Source organism: Myxine glutinosa, chromosome 12 (genome assembly GCF_964187855.1).
Source record: "Myxine glutinosa chromosome 12, kmMyxGlut1.1, whole genome shotgun sequence".
NCBI classification, from domain to species: Eukaryota; Metazoa; Chordata; class Myxini; order Myxiniformes; family Myxinidae; genus Myxine; species Myxine glutinosa.
Genome location: NC_136272.1, coordinates 6189661 through 6211669, shown reverse-complemented (window position 1 = coordinate 6211669; position 22009 = coordinate 6189661). Strand labels below are relative to the sequence as shown.

Here is a 22009-nt window from a genome sequence, read left to right as displayed (position 1 = left end):
ACATTTTGTATCCACCGATAGGCCTGATCTGGATTCAGACCTGAACCAAAATCTAGTCGGCTTCTTCTTCTCACCTACTCAACTCATCCACCAAGTTTCATCCGAATCCATCCACAACTTCGAGATATGCTATTTATAGTTTTTGGCCCTATCCCTCAATTGTGAAGAATCACTGAAATAATTCTCGTATCCGAATCCAGATCTTCACCAAAATCGAATCATTCGTCCTCGTCACACACCCAACCCGTCCACAACTTTTTGAGATATCCTGTTCACAGAGAAACAGACGGGGGTGAAGACATCACCTCCACCCACCTTCGGTGGCGGAGGTAAAAACAGTGCGTGAAAATGGAGCTCGGGAGTAATAAAACTTGTTGGATTGAAGAACTCGTTTGGATTACCCAAATATTGGTGCTGTGGTTTTGTTCACCCAGGAACGACCCGATGTATCCGGGTACCCAGGGCAGAAAAGCATCCTTGGGGTGGCACATGTCGCTGACAACAAACAAACGGAAGCTTGTCAAAGCGTCAATCGCTTCTTCAGCAAAAGTGAAACCAAGAAAACATTTCGCAACACAAATGTCACGTTTACATCTTAACCGATTCATAGCGATCCGATAGGAAAGCGATGCAGTTCGGATGTCTAAAATGACAAAAAATAACCACCAGCCGCAAGTGCACAGTTATTTATTTATTTATCTATTTATTTTTATACAGAAACTTGAAGTTCAGTTCATCATAAGCTGCACACCTGAAGGAATAACTCGACGTGCTACAAAGGTATCTGCAGAGATTAGAAAGATTTTGAAGAATCAGCAACACATCGGGGACATTTCCGAACACCGCGGACCCGGACCCGTGTAAGGCTCGATCCATCGCTAATGCTATCTTGTCATGAACATTGCGCTTCCTCAACCGTGTTGTATCGAAGCGGCATGGGGGTGGGAGGAAGCTCGCTCATCCATTGTGATGCTTCATGTTGGGAGCACATCGTGTTTAACAAGCACTGAGAAATTGCATGGCTTTCCTTGATATCATGTTTAATAGGGAAGGATGGATTACTTTAGGATAAGGATGATGGGAATGGGTGTGTGGTGGTGGAGAGAGAGAGAGAGAGAGAGAGAGAGAGAGAGAGAGAGAGAGAGAGAGAGAGAGAGAGAGGGGGGGGGGGGAGGGGGGAGAGGGGGAGAGGAGGAGTGAGACGGAGAGAGAGAGAGAGAGAGAGAGAGAGAGGGAGGGAGGGAGGGGGAGAGAGAAAGAGAGAGAGAGGGAGAGGGAGAGGAGGAGGGAGAGGAGGAGTGAGAGGAGGAGTGAGACGGAGAGGGAGAGGAGGAGGGAGAGGGTTTTGGGGACGGGGAGGGGGAGAGGGAGGGTGAGGGTGAGAAATGTATGAAAATGTTTTTTTTGTGATTGATTGGAGTTGGGAGTGTAGATGTGCGGAGGATTGGGTGTGGGTTTGGAGGAAGCTGAAGAGTGCAGTTACAAAAACAGACCGGAGCGTTACTGAAGTACATATAGCAAGAATAGAGTGTTTGCAACAAAGGAGAAAAGACAATATAAACATCAAATCACATGATTAAATCACTTAAAGAGATGGGAAGCAATCCAAGAGGACAACATGTCACAGTGGCATTCATCTCAACAGGTACATGGGAAACAATGCGACAGTCATTGATAGAGAAGGCCAACTTGTAACATACATCCCCTCATCCAGGAGATTCGGAGTGTTCAGGTTTTGCAATGCTCATCATTCCTCCAGTCACTTGTCACTAAAAACCACATTAGACATTTTCTCTCTTTCTCACTTCTTCTTCCGCCCACCGATCCAATCTTGATGTGGAGTACATTCCATTCTTCATTTTGCGTCTGGGGTTTGACCACCGCCTGCGGTTCCTTTAAGTTCCTTTGGAAGCAGCGGAGTGGTGCGGCTCAAGGCAGGGACTATGTGGCGTACCGCTTGGTCCACTGGCGTGCCGTGCGGTCATGCTCTGGCCGGTTCGTCTGGTACTGAGTGGCAATGCTGCCAACCAGAGGGTCCGCTGGCATAAGAGGAGGAGCAGACATCAATAAAGGTGCATGGGAGTACAGGTCAAGATAAAATTATAACTGGAATCACCAACATCTATATAATAATAGCGTAAGGAATCGACTTTGTTATCCCTTTTATGCCGCACCCAGTGACCCGATGCCCACGGCACGAATGGATTTACGATCTACGAACCGCGCTCTTTGTTTATCACGTACAGCCATACTCGAAAAATCTGAATTAGTCGACTTTGGGGCCCAAAAGCATCCGATTAACTGCCGATACGACGCCATCTTATTGGTGTCTGCTGGGTGAAGGCGAAGCAAGCCGTCCGCTGATTGGACAGTCGAAGGCGAAAGCAAGCCGTCCACTGAGTGGACAATCCAGAGCATGCATTTGTGCCGGTGTCGTCGATTGCGGTGTACGCTAACCTCATCAGGTGGGTTTACCATACGGACAAGCAAATCCCCTATGCCATCCATAATGGTACACTCTATCCATACACCACATCCTCCCTTCCGTGGATGTTCCACGGGTTTCGGCTAGTTCACAATTAAAACCACAATGGCACTCGGTAGAGCGCACACCTCTGCCAGGTCGACCAGTTTATGTTTTCTATCCCACTGAGAGGTCGGATCTGCATTCAGTTGGACCAAAATCGAATCAGCTTGTTCTTCTCTCCGACCCAACTTCATCCACCAAGTTTCGTCCGAACCGATCCATATCATTTTGGGATATCGTGCTATATATCGATTTCGGCCCTGTCCCTGAATGGTGAAGAATCACTTAAAAATCGATGGTATTCATGGCATACTTACCCCATGCAGTCAACCTGGTGTGAGCCAACTCCTCTGTGTTTTTTTAAGGATTTTTAAATTTGATCCAATATGGCTGCCAGACCATGTGACCAATGACATCATAAATTTATATTCGCTAATATAATTGTGTTGATCAAGCTGAAGAAATTTCAAACTGATCGAACGAAACATTGTCTCTGTCGAATTATGATGTCATAATTAAGGCACCGATGACGTCATCATTAACATATCTTATTTCCCATGGGGAGTACTTGACAACGCACCATGTTTCAATTTTTTTTTCCATGAAGTGGTTTCGAAGATATAGAGGTGCAACGTTTTTCGATTTTTTCCCTTAGATGACGCCTGTACCATGTGACCTATGACGTCATAATTATGAATTTAAAACATTCTGCAGACGGAGGCGCTCCCATGGTCAAATTTTGTGTCATCGGACCAACGGTTGACGATAAAATGAATTTTAAAAATGCAGACACGCAAGTACGACACACAGTGCATTGAGAAAGTATTCAGACCCCGTCACTTTTTTCACATTTTGTTATGTTGCAGCCTTATGCTGAAATCGTTTAAATTCATTTTTTCCCTCATCAATCTACACTCAATACCCCATAATGACAAAGAGAAAACAGGATTTTAGAAAGTTTTGCAAATTTATTAAAAAGAAAAAACTGACATCACATTTACATAAGTATTCATACCCTTTGCTATGACACTTGAAATTTAGCTGAGGTGCCTCCCATTTCTCTTGATCATCTTTGAGATGTTTGTCCACCTTGATTGGAGTCCACCTGTGGTAAATTCAATTGATTGGACATGATTTGGAAAGGCACACACCTGTCTATCTAAGGTCTCACAGCTGACAATGCATATCAGAGCAAAAACCAAGCCATGAGGTCCAAGGAACTGCCTGCAGAGCTCAGAGACAGGAAGGTGTTGAGGCACAGATCTGGGGAAGCCTACAAACAAATTCTGCTGTATTGAAGGTTCCCAAGAGCACAGTGGCCTCCATCATTCTTAAATGGAAGAAGTTTGGAATAACCAGGACTCTTCCTAGAGCTGGCCGCCCGGCCAAACTGAGCAATCCGGGGAGAAGGGCCTTGCGACACATGAAAGCCCGCTTGGAGTTTGCAAAAAAGCACCTAAAGGACTCTCAGACTGTGATAAACAAGATTCTGTGGGCTTTCATGTGTCTTTCACTGAGGAGAGGCTTCCGTCTGGCCACTCTGCCATAAAGCCCAGATCGGTGGAGTGTTGCAGTGATGGTTGTCCTTCTGGAAGTTTCTCTCATCTACACACAGGATCTCTGGAGCTCAGCCAGAGCGACCATCGGGTTCTTGGTCACCTCTCTTACCAAGGCCCTTCTCCCCCGATTGCTCAGTTTGGCCGGGCGGCCAGCTCTAGGAAGAGTCCTGGTTGTTCCAAACTTCTTCCATTTAAGAATTATGGAGGCCATTGTGCTCTTGGGAACCTTCAATGCAGCAGAGATTTTTTTTGTGGGCTTCCCCAGATCTGTGCCTCGACACAATCCTTTCTCTGAGCTCTGCAGGCAGTTCCTTCAACCTCATGGCTTGGTTTTTGCTCTGATTTGCATTGTCAGCTGTGAGACCTTAGATAGACAGGTGTGTGCCTTTCCAAATCATGTCCAATCAATTGAATTTACCACAGGTGGACACCAATCAAGGTGAAGAAACATCTTACAGATGATCAAGAGAAATGGGAGGCACCTGAGCTATATGTGAAGTGTCATAGCAAAGGGTCTGAATACTTATGGAAATGTGATATTTCAGTTTTTTCTTTTTAATAAATTTGCAAAACTTTCTAAAATCCTGTTTTCTCTTTGTCATTATGGGGTATTGAGTGTAGATTGATGAGGGAAAAAATGAATTTAAACGATTTCAGCAAAAGGCTGCAACATAACAAAATGTGAAAAAAGTGAAGGGGTCTGAATACTTTCTCAATGCACTGTACGTATGGATGCAACAGATCGCTTAACCCTGATTTTCTCTTTGCAGCGCAGGGTAAGTATCGGATCCAGATGCAGATCTTCACCAAAATCTAATCATTTTGCCCTTGTCACACACCCAACCTGCAACAAGATTCCTTCACCCCTCCCTCCCCCGCTTATCCACTTTACCCTTGTAAAATCGAGAATAAGAGCCCAAAACAATGTTTACCTGCTTTAATCTGAAGGGGTTATGGTGAGGTAATTTTGTCTTGTCTGATTTATATACGGTATAAAGTACAGCAAGCCAAAAACATGAATTGCAAGACTATTTTTGACCTATGATCCCTGTGGAATTGCAAACAATACACTGGACCGATATGTGCTCAATCTTTCTCTGTAGGTGTTGTGGCAGGGATTTTGTACTGGGTCCTGTCCACATTTGTTAAAATAAAAGACTTGGCATGTCAAAAACCTTAATTGTCGGACAAATTTTGACCTTTGACCCCTGTGAAATCTAAAAGAAGATGCCAAAGCAATGTCCACCTGCTTTATTCTCTAGGGGCTGTGGTAAGGTAACATGTTGCCAATTGTGGCCTAAATTGGTTGAAATTGATGCATGGGCAAGCCAAAACCTTACTTTTATGACCGGTTTTCACTGTTCACCCCTGTGCAATCCTGAAAACCACTAATCCGATTGTTCTCCCCTCGCATCCCTAGATGGGATTTTTGAGAGCAACTTTTTTTTTTTTTGTATACAAGATCGAGGCTCGTGAAAGAGCTAACATTAAGCACAAAAATAAACAAACGGACACATAAAACATATAATAAGGGGAGCGGTAGACAAGATGGAGAGAGATGGGGAAGCACATAAACAACATTTAAGAGCAGGGACATCGGGAGATCTGTGGGAGGGAGAGGGCTTGGAGGAGGAGGCATGGGAAGGGGGGGAGGGGGTTGGGAGAAGTATAAAACACAAGGACACTGCAAGGACTTCCAGGAAAGAAGTTGGTATTTCAAGAAAGTGGATCTGGGGGTATTTGTGCCCACATTAATCTCGACTTTTTTCCCCTAATACAAGAGAATGCGAAAGCAAAATGTATGATTTTTACCGTTTCACCTTTGACCTCTTAAAATTGGAATGTGGGGCCAACATCACACAGACAAATAAATAAATATATATTTTAAAAATCGGTCCTTGGATCAAGGTACCTGCACACACCTGCATACATTGACTTACTGTCGTGCCACATTTAAAGAAGGTTGGCTCAGAAATACACTCGTTATTGTTGGAAAGAAAGAAGAAATAACGGAAAAACTAGACATCCGACCGGGATTCGAACCCAGGATCCGAGGATCCCAAGCCGGCACCCTAACCACTAAGCCAAAGTCGACATCAAGACCTATTATATGCCTCCTCCCACATGAGGTCTTTGCTTACTCCAACTTTGATGGAAAACCTCATGACAATTTGACCTCAATATCTAATCTGTATGTACATATATATATATATTTTGCATACAAGATCGAGGCTCGTGAAAGAACTAACATTAAATATATATATATACATATACGTCATGGTGCATGTACTTAGTTTAGTTAAATCCCATAGCCAATGGTGTCACATTAACAGGAGTTTTAATGTGACCTTCGACCCTTGACCTTTGGGTACAAATAATATATCATGGATGGACGCATTGACGGAGGTTTGTACATACTTGCAATAAGTTTGATTTAAATCCCGTCAGCTGTTCTCAAGTATCTCATTTTTACCTGACATGACCTCTGACCTCTTGACGCCAAAATCTAATGTTCATCTGTACCTCATGATACACACTTGCACCAAGTTTGACTTGGATCCCTTCAGCCGTCCTTAGGTTATCGCGGTAACGAAAACCTATCATGGATTTTGACCTTTGCCCTCTTGATGCCGGAATCTAATCAGTTCATCCTTTCATCATCATGATATACATTTATATCAAGTTTGGTCAAAATGCCATCACTGGTTCACAAGTTAGCATGATCACACAATCTTTACCTAACGAGATATCTGACCTTTGAACTATTGAGGCCAAAATCTAATCAGTTCATCTTTACATTTTACTATAATTCACCAAATGTCTGTCCGTCTGTTCCCAGGTACCGCAAAACGGCTGAACCGATCGCAACGAAATTGTTGGTGGGTAATCCTGGGACCCCCTGGAGTAAAATAGGCTAGATTGTTTTTCCAATTTTATTCCAATTTTTCCAATTTCCAATTTTCCAGTTTTTCCAAACACGATGGAATAATATTTACCGATATGAACAGTGATGTGGCTTTTATTGAAATTCTGCAAATACTGTTTAGATTTTGATGATTTGCGTGTGAAATGATTTAACGGATGTTTATATAAATCGTTTAAAATAAAAAAAAAGCCTTCAATTTCTGATATTTTGCCTTTTCATTTGGGTCTCCCAATTGAAGCCCCGCCCGTAGGGAGGGTACCGTTGCTAGTCATTATAATACTTGTACCAAGTTTGACAAAGATTCCTTCAGCTGTTCTTAAGTTATCGCAGTAAGGAAAAGTGATCATGGAAGCACGGATGGACGGACAATCCGAAAACGTAATGCCTCTGCCTCCTTACTTAGTCAGCAGAGGCATAACCATACATCTTCCCTTCCTGTTTGAGGGGAGACGAATAAAGTCTACCAGGTTAGGGGCTGTCTATTTATTATGCATGTACAAATAGGGTGGGGGAGAGGGAGGGTGCTAAAATAAGAAAAGGCGGATAAGGGGCGGATGGCAGCAGAGAGGCGGAGGAATGTGGAGAGAAGGAAAAGAACAGTGGGAATGATAGGAGTAGTGGGAGGAAATATGGAAGGGGAACGTGTGGAGCATACATGGACAGGGTGGGAGGGGGTGAGGTGGATCGGACAAGGTGAATTGAGGAATTGGAGGAATTGGGAATTGAGGAATTGGGAACGTGTGGAGCATACATGGATAGGGTGGGAGGGGGTGAGGTGGATCGGACAAGGTGAATTGAGGAATTGTCACCAAATGGTTTTTCAGGCATGACCATGCGCTCAGGCATGCAATTCTGAAGCGACATTATGGATATCAGCAATTGAAGGACAACCGCGCAGTAGGGCAGGAGTAGGATGACCCTGTGGTGTGCATTCAAGGGTAGCACACCATAGTAGTTGGAAAGGACAGCCAGCAGCTAGCCCTGCAATAGTACCTTCCTTTACTCACGCTCTCCATTTAAAATGTGCAACCCCCTCATATTCAAAGAAATATACCTTTGTAAGAAAATAAAAGGTTCACAGGTTTATGAAATAAGCCTGGTGTTGGCTTAGCGGTTAGGGTGCCGGCTTGGGATCCGAGGATCCTGGGTTCGAATCCCGGTCGATCGCTGAATTAACGCCAGGGGGGTTGATTCAGCCCGACCATCCTTCCGCGGTCGGCAAATTGAGCACCAGCTTGCTGGGATGAATGTGCTCGTGTGTGTCCCGGCCAAGAATAGGTACACTGTATCCCATCAGGAAGGGCATCCGGCCATAAAAACATTGCCTCAAACAGGAAACCGTCATGATTCTCATGGGGCCCGCAAGGCCAACCCCCGCTCTGGCAGGGAAAACGGCCTTAAAAAGGGAATTTTTATTTATTTTTAACAGGTTTATGAAAGTAAATTCAAAAGTATAAAAAGTACTGCTTGACTAACCTCGGCCACCTCATATACCGACAGCTCATCTGCGTATGGTTGTCCAACAAATGCACTCAAGATAACACTGCACAGAAAGGGCAATCGCTCACATGTCCTGGAACCTTATTGAACCTAAATGAATCATTTAATGTAAAGGAACATTGTATAAATCTTTTAAATATCGGAGGTCTCAGCTCTAATATTTCCGATCTCTCCATTCAGGCTGCAGTGGCTGCTCCAGACTTTGTATTTTTTAATAGAAACGTTTCTCTCAAAGGAAGTTTCTGATTATTCTTTATCTCTCTCTGGTTCTGTTCTACTTGCACAGTCGTCCTACTATCCCTTGCAACTCCAGGATGCATGTGTTCTTCCAGTAACTTCTCCTGGTTAAACATCCAAAATCTAGATTGACTAAACACCTCAACTCTTTTATTCCTCACTTCTCCTTATTATGGAACCACGTTTCATATTCCATTCTGTCTCGCTCTTCCCTCCAAGGTTTCAATTGGGCAGTACACCACCACCTCGTGCCACCTCCCCCCTCCCATCCTGAATCACGGCCGTTAATACCCAAAGTTACCCTTCCTAACCCAATCGTCTTACTTGCTGATTTCAGTGTTTGCTCTCTCTCTCTTCCTTTGTTTTGTACACACTAGTGAGATACCCGTGCTACGCACGGGTGAGAGGGCAGAAGCAAACAGGCAATGCAGAAACGGCGAATGCTAAAGCATGAAACCAATAAATTCCACATTCCTGTAGCACCTTCAGTCGCACGTCAGACATGGACAGCACGTTCGTGAAGGACTTCCATGAAAAACGTACCCGTTCGCAAACAAACGGGTACGTTTGTTCCATGCCCAGTCAATGGCGATTAGAATCATCATTTGATACTTTAACAAAATACTGTTTTAAATGACGGTTGTATTGGGATATTATCAAACCAGCTCATTGCCGTAATCTGTCTACTTCCGCATTCGCGGCAGGTTCATAATTCTCATCAAAATCTAAACAGTATTTGTAGAATTTCAATAAAAGCCACATCACTGTTCATATCGGTAAATATTATTCCATCGTGTTTGGAAAACCTGGAAAACTTGGAAAATTGGAAAAGCAATATAGCCTATTTTACTCCCAGGGGTCCCAGGAATACCCACCCAAAATATCGTTGCGATCGGTTCAGCCGTTTTTGCGGTACCTGGGAACAGACGGACGGACATTTGGTGAATTATAGTAAGATGATCAAGGCTCATGGAAGAGCTAGAAGACCTCCCCCCTTTCTCTTCAATAAATTAAAAACTTGTATTTTTTACCATAATAATATTTATGCGACATGGCGACATGTGAGCTCACACATGACAGAAAGAGTTTGTTGCATACAAGGCTACTCCGAACAACAACGTTGCACAGACCATTACAGTGTACAATTCACCATGGGACATCACTCCAGTAACATTTGCCCAAGGCCGAGGATGCGCCAATGCAATAACATAATGCTTTTGCATTTTGGATCACCACAGGCATTGTTGGAAAAATTATGGCGAGTTAGAAATCAGAAGCAATCATTTTGTTTTGGCCAAGACCCCTCAACATCCACTGGTTTGAATACCTAGGATCAAACGTTGCTTCAAATTGTTCAGGTAGACTGAGAACCAAAAACAGCTTTTTGTTTTGATAATATTTATGAACACGTGTCTTACCAGGGAAGATGTACATACCAGGGTTGCAGTCAGTAAGAAGAGAGCAGATAGACAACAGAACTTTGGAAATGGTTAGAGCTGGACTCCAGTTGTCCTTAAGGATGTCCAGACAGATGACTCCTTGGCTGTTGATGTTACAGTGGTATATTCGTGTGCGAAATGTCACCTGTCCGTGAACACATTTGCATACGTATTACGTACGGGACTTGACTCAACTCTATTTGAACATTGGTTTTGTAATGTTTACATAAAAAAAACTCCATTAATTTTAATAATGCTTCTTGTCATGCGGACGAATTGGCAAATTATTATCAAAAGTGGTTTATAATTAAATTGCAAATATTGAGCATTTCATAAACGTCTGCATTCACATCCTGAGTAAGCAACCTTGGGAGGCTTGAAGGGGTACTCGGAGGAGAAGGAGATGTCCAAGAAGAAGACTCCTCCTTCATACACGGAGCCAGGGGGTCCGAGGATAGTTGAGCGCCATTCATAGATGTTGTCTCCTTTGGGCCCGGCGCTGGGGGCACACATTGCAAATAAAGTTTTCATGCTCACTTACATCATATTTAATACTAAATGTTAGATCCTATCGACAAGATCCTACAAAATGTTAGATCCTATCGACAAGATCCTACAAAATGTTAGATCCTATCGACAAGATCCTACAAAATGTTAGATCCTATCGACAAGATCCTACAAAATGTTAGATCCTATCGACAAGATCCTACAAAATGTTAGATCCAAGGACAGTGAGGAACTGACACCATATGCAGATATGTCAACAAAATGCTGCTGGTGATCTGTAAATAGCACTCATGACTCAATAGATAATTGATGAGTAGAACAAAAGTAGTTATAGTAGGAGGAGACAGAAGGAAGTACTTGAAGGTCAAATTAGTCACAGATTAAAAGCAAGTTTGAAGTCTGCTCAGACTCAGAGTCTGGGATGTCAGCGGTTCAAATCCAGGCCGAATCATAGCAAAGAGTTAAACGTGCTGCTTCCTCGCTTGACGTTCAGCATTTAAAAGAAGGATAAAAGCACGGACAATCCCCATAGGTTAGTATTGATGGGGAGGAGGAAATGCTCCACTGAGTGTGATGATAAAGGTGAGGCCATTGTTGTGACGTTCCTGGTACCCGTGAAGAAGATTTCATAGATTCCCTATCCTGATGGTGGCAGCAGCGTCACACTGTGACCTATTTCCATCCAGCGTCTGGTTGTTTGGCTTTGAGAAAAACTGTTGACCAAATCCCATGTTTCTAACCAAATCCCGCAAAACATTCTTTCCCTATGAGGCTTAGCCTGCTTGTCAACTCTGTACAACTTTTCTTCGAGGCGACAATCTGTGGCATTGGGGAGGGATAAACTTGGGACGATGTTTTGAGTTCTTTGATCTTCGAGAAAAGTATATTAAGCCGACTATGGGTTGTGGCTCGCTGAGATGTTGGTGCCGGCTGTGTAAGAACCGTGATGTCATACCAAGTGGTGTTACTGGCCTAAACGCCACGTCTTCCATGCATGTATCCTTATCTATTAATAAACCTCTTGTACACTGTCCGAGTTTAACAAGGTGCTTATTCTGGGGGAAGGGATTCAAACCCACGACAAAGCTGGTGACGAGGGATGGGATTCACCCGGGGGGGGGGGGGCGGGGGTGGGGAGGGGGGTAGATGACGTCGTTGCTCGATGGCGGCAAGGTTTCCGGGCGCCCTACAAAGAGGTGAGAACTTTCTCGGTAAAATGGTAACTTCTTGCTGCCATTGGATGAAGGATTCTGTCTTTGCTTGATCTCCGGCGCAGATTCGAAGGAAAGGTAAATGGAATGGACACGGTGCAGAGATTTGTTAAGGATAAGGGTGGGTACAAGTGGCTTGGGGATCCAAGCACTTGAGTGTTTCCAGGAGGCTTGGGTAATAGCCTGGACACTCGGACGCGCTGTGATTGTTTCAAAGAGGCAGCCTTGAAAGACAGTCTGCACATGTGCGCACGTGGGGGTCCGACAGGAGTGTCACAGTTGGATGCATTGCGAGTGTCTCTTTAAGGGACAGGTGGTACCTGTACACTCAGACGCTCGCTACACTCTGCCTTGAGGACCTGAACGACGGCAACACTCTACGAGTATTCAGTCTTTTCCAACCCTTTGCCAAACATTTTCCAACCATTCTCACCCTTTTCCAATAATTTTCAGTCTTTTCCAACCCATCTCAGTCATTTAGAACCCTTTGCAGTCTTTCCAACCTTTTGCCAAACACTTTCCAAGCCTTCTCTGTCTTTTCCAAATCTTCCATCTTTTCCAACCATTCTCATTATTTTCCAATAATTTTCAGTCTTTCCCAACCCTTTGCCAAACACTTTCCAAGCCTTCTCTGTTTTTTCCAATTCTTCCATCTTTTCCAACCACTCATTATTTTCCAATAATTTTCAGTCTTTCCCAACCCTTTCTCAACTCTTGACAGTATTTTCCAATCATTTTTTAATCCTCAGTCTTTTCCATCTTTTCCATTCATTTTCCAAACCTTTTCCTTGCCCCCCCCCCCCCCAAACCCATCAACATATTTTCTTGGGAATTCCATCATTATAACCTGAAGATCGACTCATGGCATGTTCACAATTAGTTGTTAACACTTTCCACACCTTTTCAGCTATTGTGAGGGTAACTGACAGCCATTGCATTCAAACCTTATTCAGTCTCAGTCAACTCCAATATTTTCAATTCAAGAAGCTTCTTCCAGCTCTGTGTGCACCCAATTAGAAATGGAAGATGAAATGCTTGAAATTCATTAGCTCAACTTCTCATCTCTAAAACAGTCATATAATACAAGATAACCTGCAAACAACTTCCCTGTCTGGCAGGGAGCAATAGTATATAAATAGTGTTGAATTAGCTGATGTTATCAGGTCCAGAAAAAGCGTTCTTGCAGCTGCTGCCTCTCAGTTCTAAAATGAAAACAGATTTTGCTTTTGTCATGACTGTGTGCGGGATAAAGTAGGAACCTCAAAAAACTTTTTACATCATTAAAATGATAGCCTTGGTTTGCATCATTATTCTACTTGGCAGTAATGAGTGCTCTTGTTAATTAACTTTATATCGTACACATTGTGAAATCAATAAACCATTTTTCAATAAAACTTTGTTCTTGCAATGTATTATGTCTTCTAATTATAATGATGATAATAATAATAGTAATAATAATAATAATAATAATAATAATAACTAGTGAGTCCATAGAACACGATACCCCACGTAGTGTTCAGTATATACTTCAATTTGAATAAAAGAATGATTTTAAAGAAGGTTAAAAAAATTCCAGCACGATTGAAGCAGTCTTATCCATCACCCTTATTTAACATGTCCGAGCACGGCGAAACTGGATGTTCTTGAAAGCGCAAAGAAGGCGATTTGTGTTCTACTGTGTTCAAGTATATATTTAAATTTAAATAAAATAAAGATTGTAAAGGTTGTATAAATACATATAGTTCCGGGATTTACCGCCATTGACACAGTGTAGATTACGCCACCCTATGTAACACGATTACGCCACCCAATGTAACACGATTACGCCACCCTATGTAACACGATAGATACATTAGTTATTTGTGCCTGTTGTATGTGGCTTTTATGACAACCTTAAAAACAGTAAGTTTCCTGTTTGGAACGATTTTAAATTTTGTTTGATTTTGCCAGACAGACAGAGTGAAACTATTAGCACTCCTCTCTGAGCGTGGGCGATCCAGAGCCAAAATACGATGAAACGGCACACTGGTCTTCCTATTCATGTTCCAATTAATGTTCAAAATATAACATTCAATTTAAATTCAACTCTTGATCATAAACTGACGTTTATAGACAGACAGACGGACAGGAACCATTTACTTAACCCTGATTTTTGCTTTGTGTGCATGGGGTAATTATACTATTTTTTTTTTTTTTTTTTTTTTTTGTATACAAGATCGAGGCTCGTGAAAGAGCATTATTATTACTATAATGATAGTAATAATAATGATAAAGGTATTATTATTGAACGTTTTTAAACATTTGCAATAATAATGTATTTTATCTTTTTCTTTTTTTTAAAACAAAAACAAGGGTCTGGCAGGATCGTTTACACTTCGAGGTATGCATCCTTTCATCTGAGCTGTATAGCCTGGGTTTGAATCTATCTATAATTCCAGTAATCTCTGTGTGTATGTTTGTATGTTTGTATGTCTGTGACCGTTGTTTCTCGACAACCACGGGTCCGATATACTTTAAACTTGCCAGGTATATTGCTGGGGTCCCGAGGATGTGCCTTTTCAAGGTTTCATATTAATCGGACAAGTAGTTACCGAGCTATGTCCAAAAAACGATTCAACCAATCAGAGAGCAGCAAGCTATCACGTGTGCCGAACGTGCCGAACAGACTCTGCCTCGGACGGCACATTTGAGAGCGTATTCATTTATTTCACGTTGGCAAACTATGTTGGCGTTAAACTATGTTTTAAAACTAATTAAAACTAATTTGCGATTCTTTCGCTTTCCTGCGCGTTTGTGCATGCTATGGCGATTTCTTTACCAAACTCCGCAAGCCGTTCGCTTTGGACCAAACCATTTCATGTAAATAGAGGGGGGGGGGGGGATTGTCACCGTACTCGCAAGCCGTTCGCTTTGGACCAAACCATTTCATGTAAATAGAGGGGGGGGGGGGATATAATTTTAGATATATATATAGTACGGGCATGCCCTAGTATATTTAAATTTAAATAAAATAAAGATTGTAAAGGTTGTATAAATACATATAGTTCCGGGATTTACCCCCATTGACACAGTGTAGATTATGCCACCCTATGTAACACGATTACGCCACCCTATGTAACACGATTACGCCACCCTATGTAACACGATAGATACATTAGTTATTTGTGCCTGTTGTATGTGGCTTTTATGACAACCTTAAAAACAGTAAGTTTCCTGTTTGGAACGATTTTAAATTTTGTTTGATTTTGCCAGACAGACAGAGTGAAACTACTTAGCACTCCTCTCTGAGCGTGGGCGATCCAGAGCCAAAATACGATGAAACGGCAGACTGGTCTTCCTATTCATGTTCCAATTAATGTTCAAAATATAACATTCAATTTCAATTCAACTCTTGATCATAAACTGACGTTTATAGACAGACAGACGGACAGGAACCATTTACTTAACCCTGATTTTTGCTTTGTGTGCATGGGGTAATTATACTATTTATTTTTTATTTTTTTGTATACAAGATCGAGGCTCGTGAAAGAGCATTATTATTACTATAATGATAGTAATAATAATGATAAAGGTATTATTATTGAACGTTTTTAAACATTTGCAATAATAATGTATTTTATCTTTTTCTTTTTTTTAAAACAAAAACAAGGGTCTGGCAGGATCGTTTACACTTCGAGGTATGCATCCTTTCATCTGAGCTGTATAGCCTGGGTTTGAATCTCTACGCAGCTATAAAATGTCACCTGGTGTTCCGCATGTCGGGTCTGGCAGGACATCGTGTGTGCGCCGTTCATCGGATGGATGTTATATGGCTATGTGCCAGCATTAGTTGGTGGATGTTAAAGATGCCATGGTATCTTTCACGAAGAGCAGGCACGTTATCGCCAGCACCCTGGACGAATTACAAATGACTGCCAAAACGACCCTGAGTTGAACGTTTAGTCAGGCCCACCAGTTGGTGAAAGACTTGGGCCAAAAACATTCCCTTGAGGCCATTAAAGTAGTTGTAGTGTTTTTGATAGAATGGCCTTTGTGGTTTGCACTCAGGGTGCACTAAAGCTCAGGCAAACACGTTTGCTGTTTAATGCCACTTGACTTCCTGGTTCCTACAAGTCCATGGTTAGAACTGCAGTGGACAAGGCGGAGCATTTTAGGAGAAAGCACGACCAAGATAGATAATAAGGGAGAGAGACAAACGAAATAAAACAAGCAGTAGTAGTAGTAGTAGTAGTAGGAGTTGTTGTTGTCATTGTAGTTGTTGCAGAATGAAAAAGTTTGAAAGTGGACATGGCCTGAAAAATGAAAAACCATTTTCAGCTGTTGCCGACATTTTATAAATCAAAATCTTCTCTCGCCTATGGAACCGTCTTCCTGAATCTGTTATTCTGGAGCTCTTCCCCCCGGGATTGCACATCTGTTGCCCACCACCATCCCGCCATTGTCTCTCCTCTTTCAACCTCAACTTTACAACGCGCTGTGATCTTGTTTCCCCTTCCACCTGAAACTCCTCCTGTCGTGTGCTAATGCATCCAGATGTTCTTACCCTCCTGTTTTCCCCTTGCCCCAATTCGTGTTTGTTAACCCTTTGCCCCCTTTTATTATGTTCCACCATATGTGCTGTTTGAATGCAAAACAACATAGGATTTGTATTTGGCTGCAAAAAGGTCTTCCCTCCATGAAATCAAACAACTCTGACATTTTATGGCTGCAAATCGAGTTTTGAAAGTCTTTCTCTTCCAACACATGGTCTTCTCTCCATGAAATGTAAAAATTATTAATTAGCGTTCTCCATAAAGGTTTGTTGAAAATTTGATGACCAAAGCTCAAATGGTAAAGTAGAAAGTATCTCAAAATACAAGCGGACAAAATAAATAAATAAACACGGAAGCTTGGTACTCGTACTTTATGATTAAAAAAACCCAGGTATCGCCTCTGTGCAGCGGACGGGCCATAAATAAGGCCCATTTGTACTTACGGTGAAGGCAAAAAGGCAATAATATTGGGAAGGATATACTGTATGCAATTAGTATAGATAGCAGATTTGGATTAGTAACGAGCTCTTTAAAAGGACGAGGCATGTCCCTGCCAATCATCACATTAAAATACGCAATTTGGTGTCTGTCTGTCTGTCTGACCGCAATACTTTCGGTAGTTACTTATTCAATCTCAACCAAACTTAACAGGAGGACTAAGTGTCACACAATGGTGGTTGTAGCGACTTCATTTTCCCCCATTCCCAAGGGGGTTTTCCTACTTGGACAAATGCCGTGTTAACATTTAAAAATAGCTTATCAAGGCGTTTTGTGGGGGTACCGCTACCAGAAGTACAAAATATTATAAACCACAAACACATATGATTACCATTTGAAACAGTCGCTACTCCTGGTTAACACTAAACTGAAAGAAATTTGGGGGAATCCGGACATTCTTGGACAGAGCCAAGATCCACTGTAATATATATACACCATAGAGGATAATAACATGACCCTTCCTGCCACTCCCATAGAGAGTGGGTGCACTAGTTTCAATTAAAAAAAACCTTTAGTTTGTTCTTTACATGAAATCAGTGGCCACCACAAATCCACACAAGGTTTTACAAATTTTGTTACACATTTACATGGTTCTGTGATCAGGATAATTTACAGGTTCATTCAATGTGTTAGCTCTTACATGAGCCTCGATTCTGTATAAATAAAAAAACAATAAAGTTCTTGAAATATCACGTACACAAGCCAAGTTATCGAGATAGTTGCCATGGCAACATAATTCAGCCAAGCACCTCAATTATCTAATCAGGTTGAGGCAATGTCATGAGGAGTAGACAACTGCAGCATGGAAGCTAAATGTTCAACGGTTTCTGAAATATCACGTACAAAATGTACATGGACGGATGAACTGTCGGTCGGACGGAGCTCATTTCAATGTCCCCGTCTCCGACCTTCGTCGAGGGAAGGCAGACAATGATTATGCGACTTAAGCTCATGTTTAAAGCATCAAGAGATGCTCTTCAATGGGAACAACAACCATACAAACCAGAAAAACCAGTATATTGTTACGTTTATGGGGGTAGGTGAAAGGATATCATAGGGAAGGTAGGACTGTATAATTGTAGCATGGATCGTGGATGCAGAGGAGAAATCTCGATGTAATAAGTAGGGAAACTGAAGCATAAGCTTGTTTATGTGTACACCACACGGGGGGTTGTGTTGTGCTAATTATCGGTAGGGATTAAGGTTAGCTTTCCCCAATGCGTGTTTTCCCCAGTTCTGTAATTTTCCCCTCACGTTTTTGCTGACAAGGCCGGCCATGCAAAACCTCCCTTAACCAACAACAACCGTCAACTGCAAGCAAACAGGTTCCCGGATTAAGCCCCGCCCAAAGGACCCAATAGGCGAAAATCTGCCCACGAGAGGCGGAGAAATGGGTGGTCAAGAAGAACCAACAGGCCACGCCCCTGAAGGTCATGATTGGCCCAGTAGACGTGGTCCGAGCATGAGGTGATTTGGAAAGAGCTTCGCCATTGGTCGGTGTAATGTCATCAAGAAGCTTCTAGAGAGGAAGAGGAAGAGTTGCTCTCTTGGGGGTTTTTGGACAAGAAGCTACGCCATCTTGGCCGTTTCCAATCGTGAGCTGGATGGAGTTGGGCACACTTTTGTGGCACTCGAGGAGCAATAAAGGTGGCAGGTCTTGGCGTTTGTGGACAGAGTGGAGAGCGAAAGAGGGCCGTCCTCATTGCTCGCTTCACGGCTCTCTGTGCTCTAGTCATCGGCCAGCGCCAACTGGGTGCTCAGGCGCGGGAAGCGTTTGACTCAGCCACCACTGCCGACCTCATCAAACGAACTCGTTTGGACGAGCTAAGCGCTGGCACTAAAAAGGAACATTTTATTTTCATTTTACTTTCCCCTGTGTGTTCGTATTTGTGACAGTGTGTGAGGATCCTCAAAGTAGGAATTTCAATTAGTTTACCTCAACATTTATTTTATTCCTTGGTTTATTCTCATTAAATTCATTATTGTTGCATTTTATTTGTCGTGTTGTTTATTCGTTGCGGTTTCAGTATAAACCCGTGTGCTCCGTTCAGGTAAACGTCTCGCAGCCTCCACCTCGCACGCGTTTGGCTATTCGTCATCTGGCGGTGTTAATCGCTGGTGACAGGACAATATTTTTGTTCTGTATCCACTCCAATGTAGCTTTGGCTGTGTGCTTCGGGTCATTGTCATGCAGAAAGGTGAACTTCCGTCCCAATTCCAGCTTTCTTGCAGACGGCAGCAGGTTTTCCTCTCGGATTTTTCTGCATTTTGCTCCTTCCATTTTCCCTCCCTTCTATCCTGGCAAGTGCCCCAGTCACTGCTGATGAGAAACATCCCCATAACATGATGCTGCCCCCACAATGCTTCACAGTTATAGGGATGGTCTTCTTTGGGTGATGTGCTGTGTTGGGTTTGCGCCAAACATAACGTTTTGCATTTAGGCCAAAAAGTTCCATCTTCGTTTTGTCAGACGACAAAATATTTTGCCAAATGGTTTCAGAATAAAATGTACTTCCGTTGGGGTGTTCGTGCAGGGGAGGGGGGGGGGGCAATAAACCCCTTGGGGAGTAGAGATATTGTTTCCTAATATCAATAAGGAAGTCACAAAACCCCTTGGGGAGTAGAGATATTGTTTCTTAATATCAATAATATTATGCTATTATCATAAGTGTTGATATTACTTTTGTAATGAGAAGCGGCTTTGGGAAAACGCCACGAAAAACTCCTTGGAAGAACTCCACGGAAGTGGCAGGAAGGATCGTGTTATTAACCCTTGTGGGGTAGACTGCAGTAGATCTTCAATCCGGTGCATTTGTCGACGTGATAAGCATAGACTGATGTCGGGAGTCCTCCAAATGTATGTCAGTTTAGTGTTAAACAGCGTTAGGCACTGTTTAAAAAGGTAATCATATGTGTTTGTGGTTTATAATAATTTTATTTCTGGTAGGAAGTGCTCCCACAAAAACGGCACAATAAGCTATTTATACATGTTAACAGAGTTTGTTCAAGGAGGAAAAATCCCTTGGAGAGACAGGACATTAGTATTATGAGTACTAGGGAGATACCCATGCTATGCACGGGTGGGAGGCCAGAAGCAAACAGGCAATGCAGATACGGCGAATGCTATAGCATGAAACCAATAAATTCCACATTCCTGTAGCACCTTCAGTCGCACGTCAGACATGGACAGCAAGTTCGTGAATGACTTCCATGAAAAACGTACCCGTTCGCAAACAAACGAGTACGTTCACGTATAGAAACATCGATCGTGGGACCGTGGCGAATCTGCAAATGGCGATCTACGAAGTTCACGTTCAGAAAGTAGAAACCATCACGGCATGTCGTCATTCACTTGAACTCGATATCTCTTTTATAATTCCAAATAACATATCTCCAATCACAAAATAAACTTTTAACAAGATTGTTAACGTTTCCTTCATTGTAAAAACTACCAAATCAACAGTTAAAAGGATTTTGAGCCGATAGCTGTTACGGCCTGGGCAAGATCGATGGAGACAGCGATCTGTTAGCGTATTCACCGCCAAAATAGCTATGTGGAATTCTCTCATGTAGAGATTAAATGTCGTTTGAACTTTGGCCGAGGTCATTATTTACTTTTAATGATGTTTATATACGAATGATGTTTAATGATGTATATATTGGTTTTGGGTCGGCCTTTCCACATATCTCGTGGGATTGTAAGTTGGATAGACGGCCGTGATGGCGGGGGGAGAGGGGGGTGGAATTCTCTCAAGCAGGGATTCAACCCGTGTCCTTATAAAAGGTCTTTGTCCGAGGTCACCGAGTTCGATTGGTGCAGCTGTGCAGCAATCAGTGCAGCCGTTTGTGCGGCACCCGGGAAAACAAGATCGTCACAATGAAAACATCGTCACAATGAACGTTATGCGAACGTCAATGTTATGCGGGAGTCCAAACCTGAGAATGCTGGAGACCAAAGCTGAAATTGGGAAAACTAAATAGCCTATTTTACTCCTGGAGATCCCAGGATTATCCACCCAAAATATCGTTGCGATCGGTTCAGCAGTTTTTACGGTACCTTCAAACAGACAGACAGACGGATGGACATTTGGTGAATTATAGTAAGATTGATATTGTTTTGTAATATCATTAATATTATGCTATTATCATTAGTATTGTTATTAGAAGTGGTCTTGAAAAACGCCACGATAAAGCTATCTTAACATAGATATACACCTCAACATTCAACCCCATTGGCGTGGAAAACCCCCTTGGGGAGGGGCGGGAAATGAATTCGCTACAACCTTCATTGTTTAACCTTTAGTCCTCCTGTCAAGTTTGGTTGAGATTGGATAAGTAATGACCGAATGTATTGCAGTCAAAAATTGTCAGACAGACAGACACCAGATTGCGTATTTTAGTATGACTAGTACACCCGATCACTACGGGAGCGGCAAGAAGGGTCATTCCTCATTGGGGTATATAGATTAAAGATGATCTATGGTTGGGTCTCAAGAATATTGGGTGTGTGTTCATTTACCAAGTTTCTTGTGGAGGGATCACCAAGTGGTTTAAGCATTCGAATAAGCACTCCATTCAAAACCGTTAAGGAACGGCCGGCTTGGCAAGCGCTAGGTAGCTGCTTGGTAAATGAGCACAACTCGAGCTTCCTCAATTTCAGTTTCGTATTAAACAGCAGGAGTGAGTTTAAAAAGTTTGCAATGAAAAACGCTATGTTAGCGGCAGGAAGGGCCATGTTATTAAACCAACCCTTGTGGGGTATATAGAGTACTGTAGATCTTCGCTCAGTTATGAAAGTTAAATTTACCTCACGGATGTCAGGATGCCTCCAAATTTCTTCATTTAGTGTTATAAACAGCATTGGTGACTGTTTAAAATGCTAATCATACGTGTTTGTGGTTTATAATATTTTTTACTTCTGGTAGAGGCCATTGCTCCCACCAAAACGCCATGATAAGCTATTTATAAACGTTTACTCCACGTTTGTTCAAGGAGGAAAAACCCCTTGGGGAGGTGGGATATTATTAGTATTAATATTGTTTTGTAATAACATTAATAGCCGGCAAAGCCGGT

The 22009-nt window shown here is 42.5% G+C and overlaps 1 protein-coding gene across 1 annotated transcript in view; it reads right to left on the bottom strand.

Annotated features, from left to right (window-relative positions):
- Positions 1 to 671: 671 nt before the first annotated feature.
- The window catches only part of LOC137418521 (ubiquitin-conjugating enzyme E2 E1), a 33456-nt gene continuing 12118 nt past the window's right edge, over positions 672 to 22009 (bottom strand). Inside the window, exons 3-5 of the mRNA XM_068104605.2 lie at positions 10555 to 10687; positions 10186 to 10333; positions 672 to 2039 (exon numbers count right to left, since the gene is read on the bottom strand). Of these exons, the coding sequence (XP_067960706.1) occupies positions 1942 to 2039; positions 10186 to 10333; positions 10555 to 10687 (379 nt within the window). The 3' untranslated portion in view covers positions 672 to 1941. The remainder of the gene's footprint in view (positions 2040 to 10185; positions 10334 to 10554; positions 10688 to 22009) is intronic.